At 46.1% G+C, this 15,830-nt stretch overlaps 1 protein-coding gene across 2 annotated transcripts in view; it reads right to left on the bottom strand.

The window, feature by feature from the left end:
* Window positions 1-15,830, bottom strand: part of PLCD3 (phospholipase C delta 3) — a 91,721-nt gene that overhangs the window by 33,021 nt on the left and 42,870 nt on the right. For both annotated transcript variants that reach the window (XR_014162168.1, XM_081883965.1), the window contains exons 3-5: window positions 9,121-9,349; window positions 6,969-7,098; window positions 3,879-4,104 (exon numbers count right to left, since the gene is read on the bottom strand). Coding sequence is in view for 1 of the 2 variants with exons in the window: in XM_081883965.1 (XP_081740091.1) it covers window positions 3,879-4,104; window positions 6,969-7,098; window positions 9,121-9,349 (585 nt within the window). In the remaining variant the exon portion in view is untranslated. The remainder of the gene's footprint in view (window positions 1-3,878; window positions 4,105-6,968; window positions 7,099-9,120; window positions 9,350-15,830) is intronic.

Below are 15,830 nucleotides of genomic sequence, written 5' to 3'. Positions count from 1 at the left end.
TCTGAAATGATCATACAAACCAATGTGCAACGCAACAAAACATACCATAGGGATGCTATTGTATTTTCTTTTCTACCACCCCACTCGACTTTGCAGTCTGCTTTTTGTGGGGGGAAGGAACACCAGAGAAACAAAAGCATCGTGATCTGTTATGTATAATCATGATTTCTGTCCCTCCCTCCTCTTTACATTCCTCTGCCTTGTTATGTTTCTTTCGACTGATGTTATTGCTGTGCCGGCTGTTTTCGTTGCAAGGTATTATGCTGTAATTATAATATGGAAAAATCAACGAAGTGTTTGTTGTTGTCTTTTTTTTAAAAAAAAGAAAGCATGATGAAATTGTGTCTTTTGTGTGTGTGTGTGTGTGTGTGTGGAAGAGAGGATGAAGGAGATGCTGCTACTTTCACTGAGCAGCACATATACTCTCCATAATGTGTAGTTTCGAGCCGTGGACTTCAATTTTATGGGGCGGCACACAGATTATAGCTTTCCAAAGACTCAGGGGCAGTGTGGTGTCATTATTTATATAATGCCATTTAGACACGGCGTTTTGCAAAGGACAGGAGTGCCAGACTCCTTATCTGAAAGGGCTTGCAATCTGAAAATAGCAACAGGGGAGAGATGAAAGCTGGCAAAAGCAGAGAAAGAACGTGGCATCATTACAGTTAGTTGTACTTAGGCTTGGTCGTATTTATTTATTTAAGTCGTTGCATTTTTATCCCAGATTTCCCCCCGCCCCAGGAGCTCAAGGCGGCATACAAGGGTCTCTCCCAAACTCTTTTAATCCCCAAAACCAATCTATGCTGTAGGTTAGGCTGAGAGTCTGTGAGTGGCCCAAGGTCACCCAGCAAACTACATGGTTGAGCAGGGATTTGAACCCTGGTCTCCCAGGGACCACAATGGCAGGAAACACACACACCATTATAACAGACAGTCGGGACTAGGCATTCCCCGCTCCAACCAAGGCTTTAGGGAAAATGTGGGTTTTGAGGAGGATTTTAAAGAAGAGAGGCGATATCACAGAGGTATCCTGGGAGGCAGCTCCTGGCAGAAGGGTGATCAAGGAAAGAAAGGTAAAAGAAAAAAAGGCTGGATGGTTCAGGCGACTGGAGTTCTGGCGCTCATTTCACTTTCAGGCCGAGGGAGCCGGCGTTTGTCCACAGACAGCTTTCCGAGTTATGTGGCCAGCATGACTAAACCGCTTCTGGTGCAACGGGACACCATGACGGAAACCAGAGCGCATGGAAACACTGTTTACGTCCCGCCGAAATGGTACTTATTTATCTACTTGCACTGGTGTGCTTTCGAACTGCTAGGTTGGCAGGAGCTGGGACAGAGCAATAGGATTCACCCTGTCATGGGGATTCGAACCACCAAGCTTCTGATCGGCAAGCCCAAGAGGCTCAGTGGTTCAGACCACAGCGCCACCCACGTTCCCGATCAAGGAAAGATTACCATTGTTTAAGGAAGCAGGAGTCCTTGAGACAGCTATAGGAGACGAAGCTGGACAAGCTAGGATAGCTCAGTTGTTAAGTACGAGACTCGTAATCTCAGGGTCGTGGGTTTGAGCCCTACATAGGGCAAAATGATTCCTGCATTGCAGGGGGCTGGACTAGATGACCCACAGGGTCCCTTCCAACTCTACAATTCTATGAAGCAAAGGCCCCAGGTAGGGAAGTGAGAAATAAGGAGAGGACAAGGCCATAGAGCATGGGTAGGCAAACTAAGGCCTGGGGGCCGGATCCAGCCCAATCGCCTTCTAAATCCGGCCCGAGGACAGTCCGGGAATCTGTGTGTTTTTACATGAGTAGAATGTGTCCCTTTAATTTAAAATGCATCTCTGGCTTATTAGTGGGGCATAGGAAATCATTAATTCTAAAAATATAATCCGGCCTCGCACAAGGTCTGAGGGACAGTGGCCCGGCCCCCTGCTGAAAAAGTTTGCTGACCCCTACCATAGAGGGTTTAAAGGTGAAGCTGAGAAGCTTGTGCAGGATCTGGGAGCAGACAGGAAGGCAGCGGCAGGATTTAAGGAGAGACATCACATGATCAAAACAATGAAAGGTGAATAATTATGGCAGCAGCAGAATGCTAGGCAGATGTGAAAAGGGCAAGCTGAGAGCAGAAGACAAGAAGACGACTGCAGTAGTCAAGATGAGAGCTGACCTAGGACCTAGTTGCTTCTCAAACTTTTTTCTCTGGGCCGGGCCACACTTTCAGAATAAGAATTTGCTTGCACAGCACCTGATTTTTCACTGACAAGAAATACAATGGTAAACGAAAAGGAACAACTCCTTGCAGTGCTTGATTTATAACACAGAACACGACCACTTGATAACGTAATCATGGGACAACCAGAAAGTATAAAACAAGGCAGCTACATAAGAACATGAATCATCCCCAAAATATAATTATAAACGGGCCTCTTACATATATACCTCTAAGTATACATATAGACTTAATGAGAGGTGTAATATAAATCTCATTTATATTAGGTTTAATTCAGGGGTCAGCAAAAAATTTTAGCCGCGGGCTGGTCCACTGTCCCTCAGACCTTGTAGCGGGCCAGAAAGGCAGCACCGGGAAGGGGGGGGGAGCTGGAAGAGGAGGCAAGGGGGGCAATTCGTCCTCCAGCCGCAGCCGCTACGCTTACCTTCCCAGGGGCTGCCGCCACCACCACTACCACTCTCTGGCCCAGAGGAGCACCAGGGCAGCGGCGGTGGTGGGAAGATGAGCGGCGCGAAAGGGCTGGCTCCAGAGAGGGGCTGCTTAAAATGGCGCTCAGCCAGCTCCCTTCCTCCTCTAGGCAGGGCGGGGAGAAACCAGGAGGAGGGAGGGAGGAGGCGCCGCCGCGGTGTCTGTGTTTGTGTGTGTGTGTGGGGGGGAAATGGTGCAGCCCGAACAAACAAACAGAATCCCCACGCTGATCCACGGACAGTCTTGAAGGCATTTGGGCCTGATCCGGCCCCCGGGCCTTAGTTTGCTGACCCCTGGTCTAATTTGAGACAAACAAACTCTTCTCCTCATCAACACTAAGAAGCCTTCCCCTTTTCTGATCTTCCATATTTGTCAGAGCTGAAAATCCCTGTTCACAACCAGATGTCGTGGAGAGCTGTCGAAGAACAGCCGATGCTCTTGAAAAGAGGCATGGCTGTTGTTCCTGGTTTTATACACTGAAATGTTTAAATGCTTCTTTGATTGCCCTTGAATCTTCCCACTCCTGCCACCCTCTCCTGCCACACCAGCGTGGTGAGCCAAACCCTTTGAAAACCACTGACCTAGGGTGTGGTTTTGCAAAGGGGGTAGAGAGGAAGGCAGAGAAGCAACGCGACTGAGAATGGGAGGGTGAGGAGCAGGGGAGAGATAATCAGAGATAAAACCAGGTGCTCTTATTTCTCCACAAAAATAACAATGTTCATGCAACACATGGAAGTCTTCTCTTAGGTGAGACATCAGGCCCAAGAGAGATTTTTTGGGATTTCAGCTCCTTAACCTGCTTGTTCTTTCTGGATGTGCTTGCAATGCATCAACACAACAAGGGCACTGCATTCATGACAATTACCGTATTTTCGCTCTATAAGACGCACCAGACCACAAGACGCACCTAGTTTTTGGAGGAGGAAAACAAGAAAAAAAATATTCTGAATCTCAGAAGCCAGAACAGCAAGAGGGATCGCTGCGCAGTAAAAGCAGCAATCCCTCTTGCTGTTTTGGCTTCTGGGATAGCTGCGCAGCCTGCATTCGCTCCATAAGACGCACACACATTTCCTCTTATTTTTTAGGAGGGAAAAAGTGAGTCTTATAGAGCAAAAAATACAGTATAACCATGCTAGAAAGTGTTCCGTCATAACCTTGAGGTATGCGTATTGGGTTCATACCTTTCTCGTTCAGCTCAAAAGTCTGGATGATTTCATGAGCCCGCTGCAAGCTGGCTTCCTCGCCCTGGTCGCGGAGAAATTCCTGCAGCTCTTCAGACGACAGCACGCGGTCCTCGCCCGAGTAACGGCGAAAGATCTCCTCCAGCTCAGGACGCGCCATCAGCCGTGTGCAGAACTCCTCAATCTCATATTCCTCCAAGCGATCGTTGTTTGATCTGTCACACTCCTAAGTGAAAGAGCGAAGGAGCAGTTAAGCAAATCGCCATGGGTGGATGGATGAGAGGAAATAGCAATTGATAAGCTCGGGTGGAGACAGGGCTGTGTGTTGTTGTTTTTTTTAAAAGGAGGGGTGGAAGAAAATAAATGGAAATGGAAAAATAAATGGAAATTCTGCAAAGAGTACAAAATGTGTGAATCTGGATTTAGTGTACATACAGTGGTACCTCGGGTTAAGTACTTAATTAGTTCCGGAGGTCTGTTCTTAACCTGAAAATGTTCTTAACCTGAAGCACCACTTTAGCTAATGGGGCCTCCTGCTGCTGCTGCGCCGCCGGAGCACGATTTCTGTTCTCATCCTGAAGCAAAATTCTTAACCTGAGGTACTATTTCTGGGTTAGCAGAGTCTGTAACCTGAAGCGTATGTAACCTGAAGCGTATGTAACCTGAGGCACCACTGTAATTTATTTTGGTGTTTCTAGGCACTGAAAGGAACAGCTACGAAAAGTACTGAGGTGGAATACAGTCATACCTTGGTCTTTGAACACCTTAGTTCTCAAACGTTTTGGTGCCCAAACGCCACAAACCCAGAAGTGAGTGATTCAGTTTGCTAACGTTTTTTGGAAGCCAAATGTCCAACACAGCTTCCAGTTGAGTGCAAGAAGCTCCTGCAGCCAATTGGAAGCCACACCTTGGTTTTCAAACGTTTTTGGAACTGACTTCTGGAACGGATTACGTTTGAGAACCAAGGTACGACTGTATAACAGGCATTAAGATCTGGCGTTAAGGTGCCTGTTACCAGAAGCCAGATTATTATAGGGAACAATATGGGGGAAAGGACTATAAAAATGCAGAGGGAAGAGGCAGCCCCCACCCCAGGGCTCTGGGAGAAGATAAGGCTGCAAAACCATCGTCAAGGGTGCTTAGACCAGACTGTTGTACTGAAGTCCTGGATTAACAACTCAGCAAGGGAGATAAGGCAGGCCAGAGAGCACATGCGCAAAAGGAGGGAGTCATTGTCTGATCTGACATCCTCCTTGCCCATTCACAGCTCTACAAGTGACTGCTGCACTGCATTCTGTGTGGGACAAACGTCAACCAGAATGCCACTTCCAACTAAAGTGAGGCGGTAGGAACACATGCAACCAATAGGGAGCAAGCTATACCGCCTTCCAGGTAGATTCCAGGCCCAAGTCCAGGTGCTGGTTCTGCCCTCCGAGACCTGACAAGGCTTGGGAGCTGCATGGCTCAGGAAGCCCCTCTCCCTACTTGCTAAGGTTCAGGTCAGGAACAGCTGAGGGCTGGCTCCAAGTTGAGGACCAGAGTCTATTCTGGTGCCTCTGACTCTGACTAGTTGAGCCTACTCTGCTCCCAGAAAGAGACAGTTGGCTGAAGGCCTGGAGAAGAAGAAAAGGTAAAGGTAAACGGACCCCTGACCGTTAGGTCCAGTCGTGGCCGACTCTGGGGTTGCGGTGCTCATCTCGCTTTATTGGCCAAGGGAGCCGGTGTACAGCTTTTGGGTCATGTGGCCAGCAGGACTAAGCCGCTTCTGGCGAACCAGAGCAGCGCACAGAAATGCCGTTTACCTTCCCGCTGGAGCGGTACCTATTTATCTACTTGCACTTTGACGTGCTTTTGAACTGCTAGGTTGGCAGAAGCAGGGACCGAGCAACGGGAGCTCACCCCGTCACGGGGATTCAAACCGCCGACCTTCTGATTGGCAAGCCGGCCCAAGAAGCGATGAGGGCAAGACTCACATAGCAGATAATTCAAACCAAGGTGGCAGTTGCCACCTCCTCAGCTCTTTCTTTCTTTCTTTCTTTCTTTCTTTCTTTCTTTCCAACTTCTACTCTTATTTTTCAATTATTTTATTTATGATTTTCAATTTTATACATTTCAATAATTTTACAATCATTTTAACATTTCAAAACTCGACTTCCTTCCCCCCTCTTTCTGCGGCTCCTTAAAATTATTTTAAATATTTTCTGCGTGTCCAAATTTGTTCATCTGCTTTAAATATATACTCTTATAAAACTGCAGGTTATTACAGCAATCCTGCCAATGTTCTCATCTGGATAATCCCCTGCTTTCACTGTATAATAATTTTAAAGTCTCTCCCCCATCCTTTCTGCCTCACACTGAGGAATGTGGTCCTTCCTCAGACTAAGCCAGCCCTGCCTTTCCACAGCAGCTAGAAATTATTTTCCTCATCGCAAAGAAGGCCAGAGGAAACCCAAGAGACTGTTCCGGGAGGAAACGCAGAAGTTCAAATATTGGCTCAAAAGAATCTGCCAAAACTTTGGCTGCAGGGCTCTCGTCTACCATTATTCTAAAAGCGTTGACATCTCATAAAACTGGCAGCGGGGGAGATAGAAAAGCACAGAGTGTGTTTGCAAGGACCACTGGATGGTTAAGTCCAGTCAAAGGCAACTATCGGGTTGCGGCGCTCATCTTGCTTTTATGCCGAGGGAGACGGCGTTTGTCCACATACAGCTTTCCGGGTTATGTGGCCAGCAGGACTAAACCGCTTCTGGCGCAACGGGACACTGTGACGGAAACCAGAGCGCATGGAAACACCGTTTACCTTCCCACCAGAGTGGTACCTATTTATCTACTTGCACTGGTGTGCTTTCGAACTGTTAGGTTGGAGCTAGGACAGAGCAATGGGAGCTTACCCCGTCTTGGGGATTCAAACCGCCAAACCTCCAATCAGCAAGCACAAGAGGCTCAGTGGTTTAGACCACAGCGCCACCCATGTCTCTTTACCTTAGAGACAAAGCACCCTTCGTCTAACCAAGGAGGTGTGCAGCTAGAGCCAAGCAGGTCCTGAAGCTGGAGGCAAGATGGCGTCTAGCGTACAAGGCCATGACGTACCTTGAAGAGCCTGTAGGCGTAGATGTCATTCATGTCGATGTTTATCATCCGCAGCATGTTTTTTATTTCTTTGAAGCTCATCTTATTGTCTTTGTTTTTGTCAGCCTGGTGTAGGATGTCATGGATCCAAGTGGAACCTGATGTAAGGAAAGAACAAAAGGGAAAGGGAGGCACCATCCCCAGGAACTAAGGTAACAGGTCTACACCCAGGAAGAATTATTATGAGGGGAATTATTGCAGAATCAGGAACCCTTCAGCCTTAGACAAAAACAAATTTCCTGGAGCTAAGCTGTTAGACAATTCAGAGCTAAGGTCTTGCAAGGAGGTATTAGCTTTGGTAATGTTTTGAAAATGCTTCGATTAGAATGTCCAGACTCATATTCAGAACTCCAGTGGTACCTCAGAAGTCAAACGGAATCCGTTCCAGAAGTCTGTTCGACTTCCAAAACGTTTGGAAACCAAGGCACAGTTTCCGATTGGCTGCAGGAACTTCCTGCAGCCAATTGTACGCCGCATCAGACATTCGGGTTCCAAAGAACATTCACAAACCAGAACAGTCAGTTCTGGGTTTGTGGCATTCGGGATCCAAAACATTCGACTCGCAAGGTGTTCGAGATCCAAGGTACGACTGTACTGGTCATTCGTAAAAGAGAACAATATCCTAGCACATACATTTAGGGACCTAATTGGGTTTGAGGTAAATACTAAAATTACTACCTTGGTCAGTGCTTTCCAACCATGATGAATGTTTTGGCTTCTGTTTGCATCTCACAGGGGTTCCATGAAATTTCACAACCTCCCACATCAAGCACTTCACTTTCAATGATTTCATTCATATATATATATATCCCAAGTTATAATTAAGAATTAAAGTAGGAATTTAACTTTGCATTTTGCAATGGTTAAATAAATTTAGGGCCCCTCCCAGACGGGTGTTTTATTGTGGCTGTATTCTGCAAACATGTCCTGGGCACAATAAGAATGCATTAATGGGTGGATTTATTCTGCTTTAGTTCGCTCTGTGATGCTTCCCTAACGCTACCACAAGATTGCTGTCCAGAAGTGCTAAAGCGCAACTAAAAAGTGGGACAAAAATAAACTAGTTACGGGACCTCAGCAGGAAGTTACGGGATGTTCACCGACTGGGAATGAAGCAGCCTCAAACAGTATCAAAAGTGGGATGTGTGTGACTGCCCCGATAGCATCATGAGCACAAATCATCATGAATGTGCAACAAGAAGGGCATCTTGAGGGGGCTTTAGTAAGGGGATTTTTGAAAACTTTGCTTGAGGGGAGCAAGGAGAGGGGATTAGGGTTCTGCAGGCTAATGCAAAGTATGGCGGATTCCTCAGACAAAAAAGAACTGAAAACAACTACTGTAAACTTTCATGTTCTTATTTTTACCAAGGAAGTTAAAAGTAGTGGAATTTCAAGTTCAGAGAGAGAGATCTGAATTTTTCTCCATTAGTATACAGTGGTACCTCGGTTCTCAAACGTCTCTGTTGTCGGAACCGAACACCAAAAACCCGGAAGTAAATGCTTCCGTTTTCGAATGCACCTTGGAAGTCAAACAGCTTCATGTTTTTTGATTTTCGCAAATGCATTTGCAGCCAGCCCTTTGTGCCTCGGTTTTTGAACGTTTCGGAAGTTGAAAAGTCTTCTGGAACAGATTACCGTATTTTTCACTCTATACGATGCACTTTTCCCCCTCCAAAAATCAAAGGCAGGGGGGGAATAAGATTTTTTTTATTGATTTCCCCCCCGTAAAAACTAGGTGTGCCCTATGGTCCGGAGCGCCTTATGGAGCGAAAAATACGGTATGTTCGAGAATCAAGGTACCACTGTGCCTCCAATACACTACCAGCTCACAGATTTAAACAAGCTCTGAACTCACTTTCTAGGAACCTTCTCCAAATGCAGTTCCACAAAACATTTAAAGCCTTGTTGTCTGGGCTTTGTCGCTAAAGTTCTTTCCTGTACCAAAAGCTGCAGGCCGGCCCTTCTTTGTGGCAGACTGAGGCAACTGCCTCAGGCAGCCAAAATAAGGTGTCAATGAAACAGCAGCAAATCTTTAAGTTATTTGATTTATGTTTCCTGGCGCCTAAGGATTGACACAATCGCTGCGCTCAAGCGGCTTGAACAGAAAGGATATTGTTCGAGCTTCTCTCGCTGGCTCATGGCTTCGCCTCTGGCCATCAGTTTTGTGAGCCCTCGCACCCATCGCTGAGCATCGTCCACACTCCGGGCAGCTAGGTCCAGGTTTTTCCTCTTGCCCCTGAAGACAATGGTGAAGCATTGCTGCTCAGGGAAAGAGCCACCGAATTTCCGAAGCCCCTCCGACTGATAACCTTCTCGCACGCTTTCGATGTGTAGGATGGAGACTGGAAGACAAGACAGGGATGCAGGACTGCGTACAGAAATCAGGGACAGAACAAGATCCCATGCTTCAGGCTTGATCACTTTGGTGCACCAACTGCAAGGCTGTTGGTTTAAAGTTAACAATCCAGTTCCGATCTCCAAACTCAGGTCTTAGCAACTTCACTGGGGCTTTAAAAAGGCTGTAGCTCAGGGCCACATTGCCACTGTTTGGGGGCAGAATTTGATCACATATTGGCAAATTACAGGTGATTGGGAGGTAATGTGCAAGAAACCTGCTTCTTCAAAAGCAGGGTGGATAAAAATCCATGTTTTTTAAAAAAAAATCAACAAAATATGATTTTTTTTTATTTAAATTGGATTTTTAAAATAAAATGCTTTTGGAGGAAAAATCTTTCTAAAGATAGTTTTCTGTTTACGTTACATTATAGTCCAAAGGCTATTCATTAGGAAATAAGGATTTGTTTTAAGTTTTTCATGTTCGCTAAAACTCAGCATGAATTTTGTTTTTTAATTGTTTAACCACATCAGTTAACAAACATGGATACATATGCTATAATGTTATTGTTTTAGTTAAATAAATTGTTATTAAGGAAATGATTGTTTTTCTCCTTCCAATAAAGTACAGCAGAAAAGCTGTCTAAGTATAAACAGTTAACTTACTAAACCTCACAATAATTTCATAATTATCTGTCTATGTATTTCTAATAGTATAACCAAATCAGTAATTTTTGATATAAGTGTAAAAACTATTATTCCAAAAATGAAACCTTCATCTGGTTGTAAATATTAAGATTATACCAGCAAGAATGAGTCTTTCTGTAAAAAAATGATTCAAATCAAGTCCAACTAGTGATTTAAATCAAATCCACCCTGTTCAAAAGATCAGCCTTTTTTGCAATAAGGAAAATGCACTGTAAAGTACAGGACAACACTTGCTTTGTCACAACATCATCTAGCCTCCTTGCACACAATTCAGGCAAATCCTCAATAAAACAGGTAGTCTGAAACACGTCTCAGTCAGAATTATATTATGGTTATTAATTACCCATGCTTCATCCAAAGGTCCCAGGGCTTTATTAGGACTCAACCACGCGAAAACTTGCTCTTTAAAGCTCTCGGCAATCCACAAAAAAAAATAAAAATCCAAATTGCCTTTTCATAGATTATAGAATTGTAGAGTTGGAAGGGACCCTAAGGGACATCTAGTCCAGCCCCCTGCAATGCAGGAATATGCAGCTGTCACATACGGGGATCGAACCTGCAACCTTGGCGTTATCAGCACCATGCTCTAGCCAATTGAGCTATCTAGGCTTTTGTTCCAATTCAGCATGAAAGAGTGGCCTTTCCTAGGAAAACAGCAGGATATATATATATATGTAGGATGCAGGTGGCGCTGTGGGTAAAACATCAGCGCCCAGGACTTGCCGATCGTCAGGTCGGCGGTTCGAATCCCCGCGGCGGGGTGCGCTCCCGTCGTTCGGTCCCAGCGCCTGCCGACCTGGCAGTTCGAAAGCACCTCCGGGTGCAAGTAGATAAATAGGGACCGCTTACCAGCGGGAAGGTAAACGGCGTTCCGTGTGCTGCGCTGGCTCGCCAGATGCAGCTTGTCACACTGGCCACGTGACCCGGAAGTGTCTGCGGACAGCGCTGGCTCCCGGCCTATAGAGTGAGATGAGCGCACAACCCTAGAGTCTGGCAAGACTGGCCCGTACGGGCAGGGGTACCTTTACCTTTATATATATATATATATATATATATATATATATATATATATATATATATATATATGCAGGTTTTGGTGTCCTCGGGTGTCTTCCCGTGTAAAAGTTGGGGTGTCTAGGCGACGTTTCGACGAGGTCTCACTCGTCATCTTCAGGCTGGTGCTTTCGGCTTCTTGTTACTGGGACAGAGCAGGATCTCAGTGTTTGAGTTCCTATAAATACTGTTGAGGGGGTGTGGTGTATAGCCTCCAATGTTCTGGGCAGAGAGGAAGTTCCCAGGCTAGTGTGCCTTTTCTTCTTTTGTTCCTTAATTACTTGAGGGATATCTTGAGTGATTTCTTGAGTGATATCCTGAGTACCACTTAGGTGGGTCATTAGGTGTGGATTAGTTGCTAAAGTCTTTGTGTCTTGACCTCTTGAACTTTGTGAAGAGTTTTTCTGAGAAGATGGCTGTACTGCACTTAGTTGTGCTCTGGCTTGGCTTCGTGTATAGGGGCGAGCTGTGGTTTTGTGGCCTGTGTCAGCCAGATCTGTGTAGGGATTGCAGGGGGGTGCAGCATCCGGAGGTGCCACCATGGTTTGGCTACTGGATGGTGTCTGTAATTTATCTGTGGAGAGGGTCTGGGTTTGGGTCTGGTGTGGTTGATTGGTGATAGCGTTCTGTGTGCCTCTGGATCTGGTGTCAGTTTTTGTGGGGAGGGCTAATTTCCAGATGTCTGGCAAGCGGGATGTGTCGTCACGCTTGTTCATGTTGTGAGGGTGTTTCTCTATCTCGATGGCTTCCATGATTATTCTCTTGTGGTGATGTTCCATGTTAAAGAGCAATTTGGAATCTGCAAAATTAATTTCGTGTCCTGTTTCTTTCATGTGTTGGAAAAGAGAGGAAGTTTTTTCTTCTTTTTTGACGGCATTCTTGTGTTCTGCGATACGTGCATTTATTCGTCTGTTTGTTTGTCCAATGTACGTGGCTGGGCAGACTTTGCAGGGTATTTCATAGACCCCTTGGTTTTCCAACTGGATTTTATCCTTGGGGTTTCTGAGGATATTGGCTATTTTTTGGTTGGTGCAAAAGGCTGTTTTGATATTGTGTTTATGGAGGATTTTGCTAATTTTATCTGTAGTGCCCTTGATATAAGGAAGGAGGGCCATGCCATTGTTTTCTTTCTACTAATCCACACCTAATGACCCACCTAAGTGGTACTCAGGATATCACTCAAGAAATCACTCAAGATATCCCTCAAGTAATTAAGGAACAAAAGAAGAAAAGGCACACTAGCCTGGGAACTTCCTCTCTGCCCAGAACATTGGAGGCTATACACCACACCCCCTCAACAGTATTTATAGGAACTCAAACACTGAGATCCTGCTCTGTTCCAGTAACAAGAAGCCGAAAGCACCAGCCTGAAGATGACGAGTGAGACCTCGTCGAAACGTCGCCTAGACACCCCAACTTTTACACGGGAAGACACCCGAGGACACCAAAACCTGCATTCCTGTACCCGTGAAAATCTACGAAAGCATATATATATATATGTATGTATGTATGTATATGTATATATATATCTCACATGGACTGGGAAAGTATGGAACTACACAGGGCAAAAGTTAAGTGTGGATGAGCCCTTAAATCTCTGTGAAACAATATAATAATAATAATAATAATAATAATAATAATAATAATAATAATAATAATAATAATAATTATTATTATTATTATTATTATTATTTACTATGGCTGGGTCCACCCAACCACTCTGGGTGGCTTCGAACAAAACACTAAAATACAATAACCTATTAAACATTAAAAGCTTCCCTAAACAGGGCTGCCTTTAGATATCTACTAAAAGTTTGGTAGTTATTTTTCTCTTTGACATCTGGTGGGAGGCTGTTCCACAGGGTGGGTGCCACTACCGAGAAGGCCCTCTGCCTGGTTCCCTGCAACCTCACTTCCTGCAGGGAGGGAACCACCAGAAGGCCCTCAGCGCTGGACCTCAGTGTCTGGGCTGAACGATGGGGGTGGAGACGCTCCTTCAGGTATACTGGACCGAGGCCGTTTAGGGCTTTAAAAGTCAGCACCAACACTTTGAATTGTGCTCGGAAACGTACTGGGAGCCAATGTAGGTCTTTCAAGACCGGTGTTATATGGTCCCAGTCACAAGTCTAATATCTTCCTCAAACAACCAAAAGATCATTGCCTCAATCGCAAGACTCCTTCCCCACAGCGTTATATGTGACATTCTGTGCAGTGCTTCCAGACCTTTGCTGGCTTTCAACTTTCATAGCTGTTTTTAGTTTATGGGCCTGATAAAACTACGTTTACAACTACCCTTTATTATTTCATTGAAACATGTGCACCTCCCCTGTCCTAGACAGTCGTACCTTGGAAGCCGAACGGACTCCATTCCGGAAGCCCAATCAGCTTCCAAAACGTTTGGAAACCAAAGTGTGGCTTTTGATTGGCTGCAGGAATCTGCTGCAGCCAATCAGAAGCCCCGTCGGATGTTCAGCTTCCGGAAATAGTTCACAAACCAGACCACTCACTCTCGGGTTTGCAACATTCGGGAACAAAAACGAACTATATGCTGTTCGACTTCCAAGGTACGACTATACTGGGAGACACCTCTCTCATTTTAAAAGCAGCGAATTTGCAAAAAGACTATTTTACTGGACCAATATTGCTCCTCCCTCTGCCCTCTAACCAAGTCACACAGCAGGATGAGGGCGGAGGGCTCCTATTGTGCCTGCACACACTTACAAAATTGTACACAGAAACCCTCAAAGCAAGTTGCTAAACAACATTTTACAGTACTTGTTTGGCCGCAAATTCTTCTTGCACCAACCCATCCCAAAACAAGCTTTCAAATTCCATTCTGTTCCCTACTCTATTGTCTCTGGGGGTGGTGTGGGGTGGGCAACCACGGAAAACAAACCAACCCACACCTTCCCTTGCACCACACCCTGACTTAAGTGTTAATGAGCCATAAGTAACTGAAAGTTGAAGTCAGGTTCAAGGAGCAAGTATTTCCTGCTTCGGGCGAGGCACTAGGTTCAAACCTTGCCTCTGCCATACTCAAGCTGAGCTTAGGGCTTGGTCACAGTTATTTTTAACGCTGTTCTTTCCAGAGACACACACACACACAGCCCTGGAGGGTTGGCCAAGGGTGAACACAGCTCTGGGGCCAAAAACGACGTTAAAGTACATTTTCACCATTAGCAACAAAAAGACCCTCCAAACCCAGTACAGTGGTACCTCAGATTACATACGCTTCAGGTTACAGACTCCGCTAACCCAGAAATAGTGCTTCAGGTAAAGAACTTTGCTTCAGGATGAGAACAGAAATTGTGCTGCAGCGGCGCGGCGGCAGCAGGAGGCCCCATTAGCTAAAGTGGTGCTTCAGGTTAAGAACAGTTTCAGGTTAAGAACGGACCTCCGGAATAAATTAAGTACTTAACCTGAGGTACCACTGTACAAATTTGTGGGAGCAGGACTGCATCTCTTGTCATCGGTGACGTCACCGGCACTATCCAATAGGTGCCTGCATCAGTTGCATTTCAAACCACTCAGCAATCTGAGGACCGAATGAGAGACGCCATCCGTGAAACAGGAAATCAGGCGAATGGCTCTTAAAAAGTAAATGGCAGGTGCTGTGTGGGATGGGGTGCTTGCCCCGGATCGGGACCTCAGCAAGGAGGAGCGGCTGTGATCCTTTCCTCTCCACTGTGACTCCTGCACCTGCTATCTGTATAGCAACCAGGCCCTTCTCCCCACATCAGATCCTTCTAAACTTATTTGTGGAGCGCATAGAACATAACCAGCTTCTATGTCATCCCTGAAACTGATACCCTTTCTTTGAAAATGCTGTTCAGCTGTTGCAAACATTGTGCTGTTTCCTGTTATTCTCTTCCATTCTTTCTCTGAGTCTTGTTATCTTTTTCTCTCTCTCTCTCTCTCTCTTCCCCGCCCTGACATCCAGTAACAGAACATTTTCCTGCGTTTTGTTTTCGCCTCGCTCCCCCTGGACACAAGGCAGTGTGTTCCCCGCAGTGCAGCCATGTTGCTCTATGCAATCTACCGTATTTTTCGCCCTATAGGACGCACTGTCCCATAAGGCGCACCTAGTTTTTTGGGGGGGAAATAAAGGGGGGAAATTATTTCCCCCCCAGGCACGGGGCTGGGGCGGGGGAGGCCCAAGCTTCCCCCGACCCCAGCCCCCAAACAGGCAGCTCTCTGCAAGCCGTGGAAGCCCAGCGCGCAGGCTTCGGCATGCAGGCAACTCTCCGCAAGCAGCGGGAGCACTCCCGCTGCTTGCGGAGAGGTCCGCGAAGCCTGGACGCGCTGATCTCAGCGCGCGCAGGCTTCGGCATGCAGGCAACTGTCCTCAAGCAGCGGGAGTGTTCCCGCTGCTTGCAGAGAGGTCCGTGAAGCCTGGAGAGCGAGAGGGGTCGGTGCGCACCGACCCCTCTCGCTCTCCAGGCTTCAGCGAAAGCCTGCATTCGCCCCATAGGACTCACACACATTTCCCCTTCATTTTTGGAGGGGGGAAAGTGCGTCCTATAGGGCGAAAAATACGATAAGTTAAACTTCCCAGGAAAAAAAATCCAATTCATTCATTTATTTATTTTTTAAATCTACATCACAGACCACATCCTATGGCGGAACATAAGGGCTATGGTTGCTGTACATTACAAAAGCATTTGGGAGTTGAGGAGGAAAAAAGAAATACCAGCGCTCCATGCATTTAGTTACAGATAGGTAGCCGTG

This window comes from Podarcis melisellensis (assembly GCF_964234715.1).
Source record: "Podarcis melisellensis genome assembly, chromosome: 13".
Classification (NCBI taxonomy): Eukaryota; Metazoa; Chordata; class Lepidosauria; order Squamata; family Lacertidae; genus Podarcis; species Podarcis melisellensis.
Note: the sequence above shows the minus strand (reverse complement) of the source record. Positions and strands in the feature narration are given on the sequence as shown.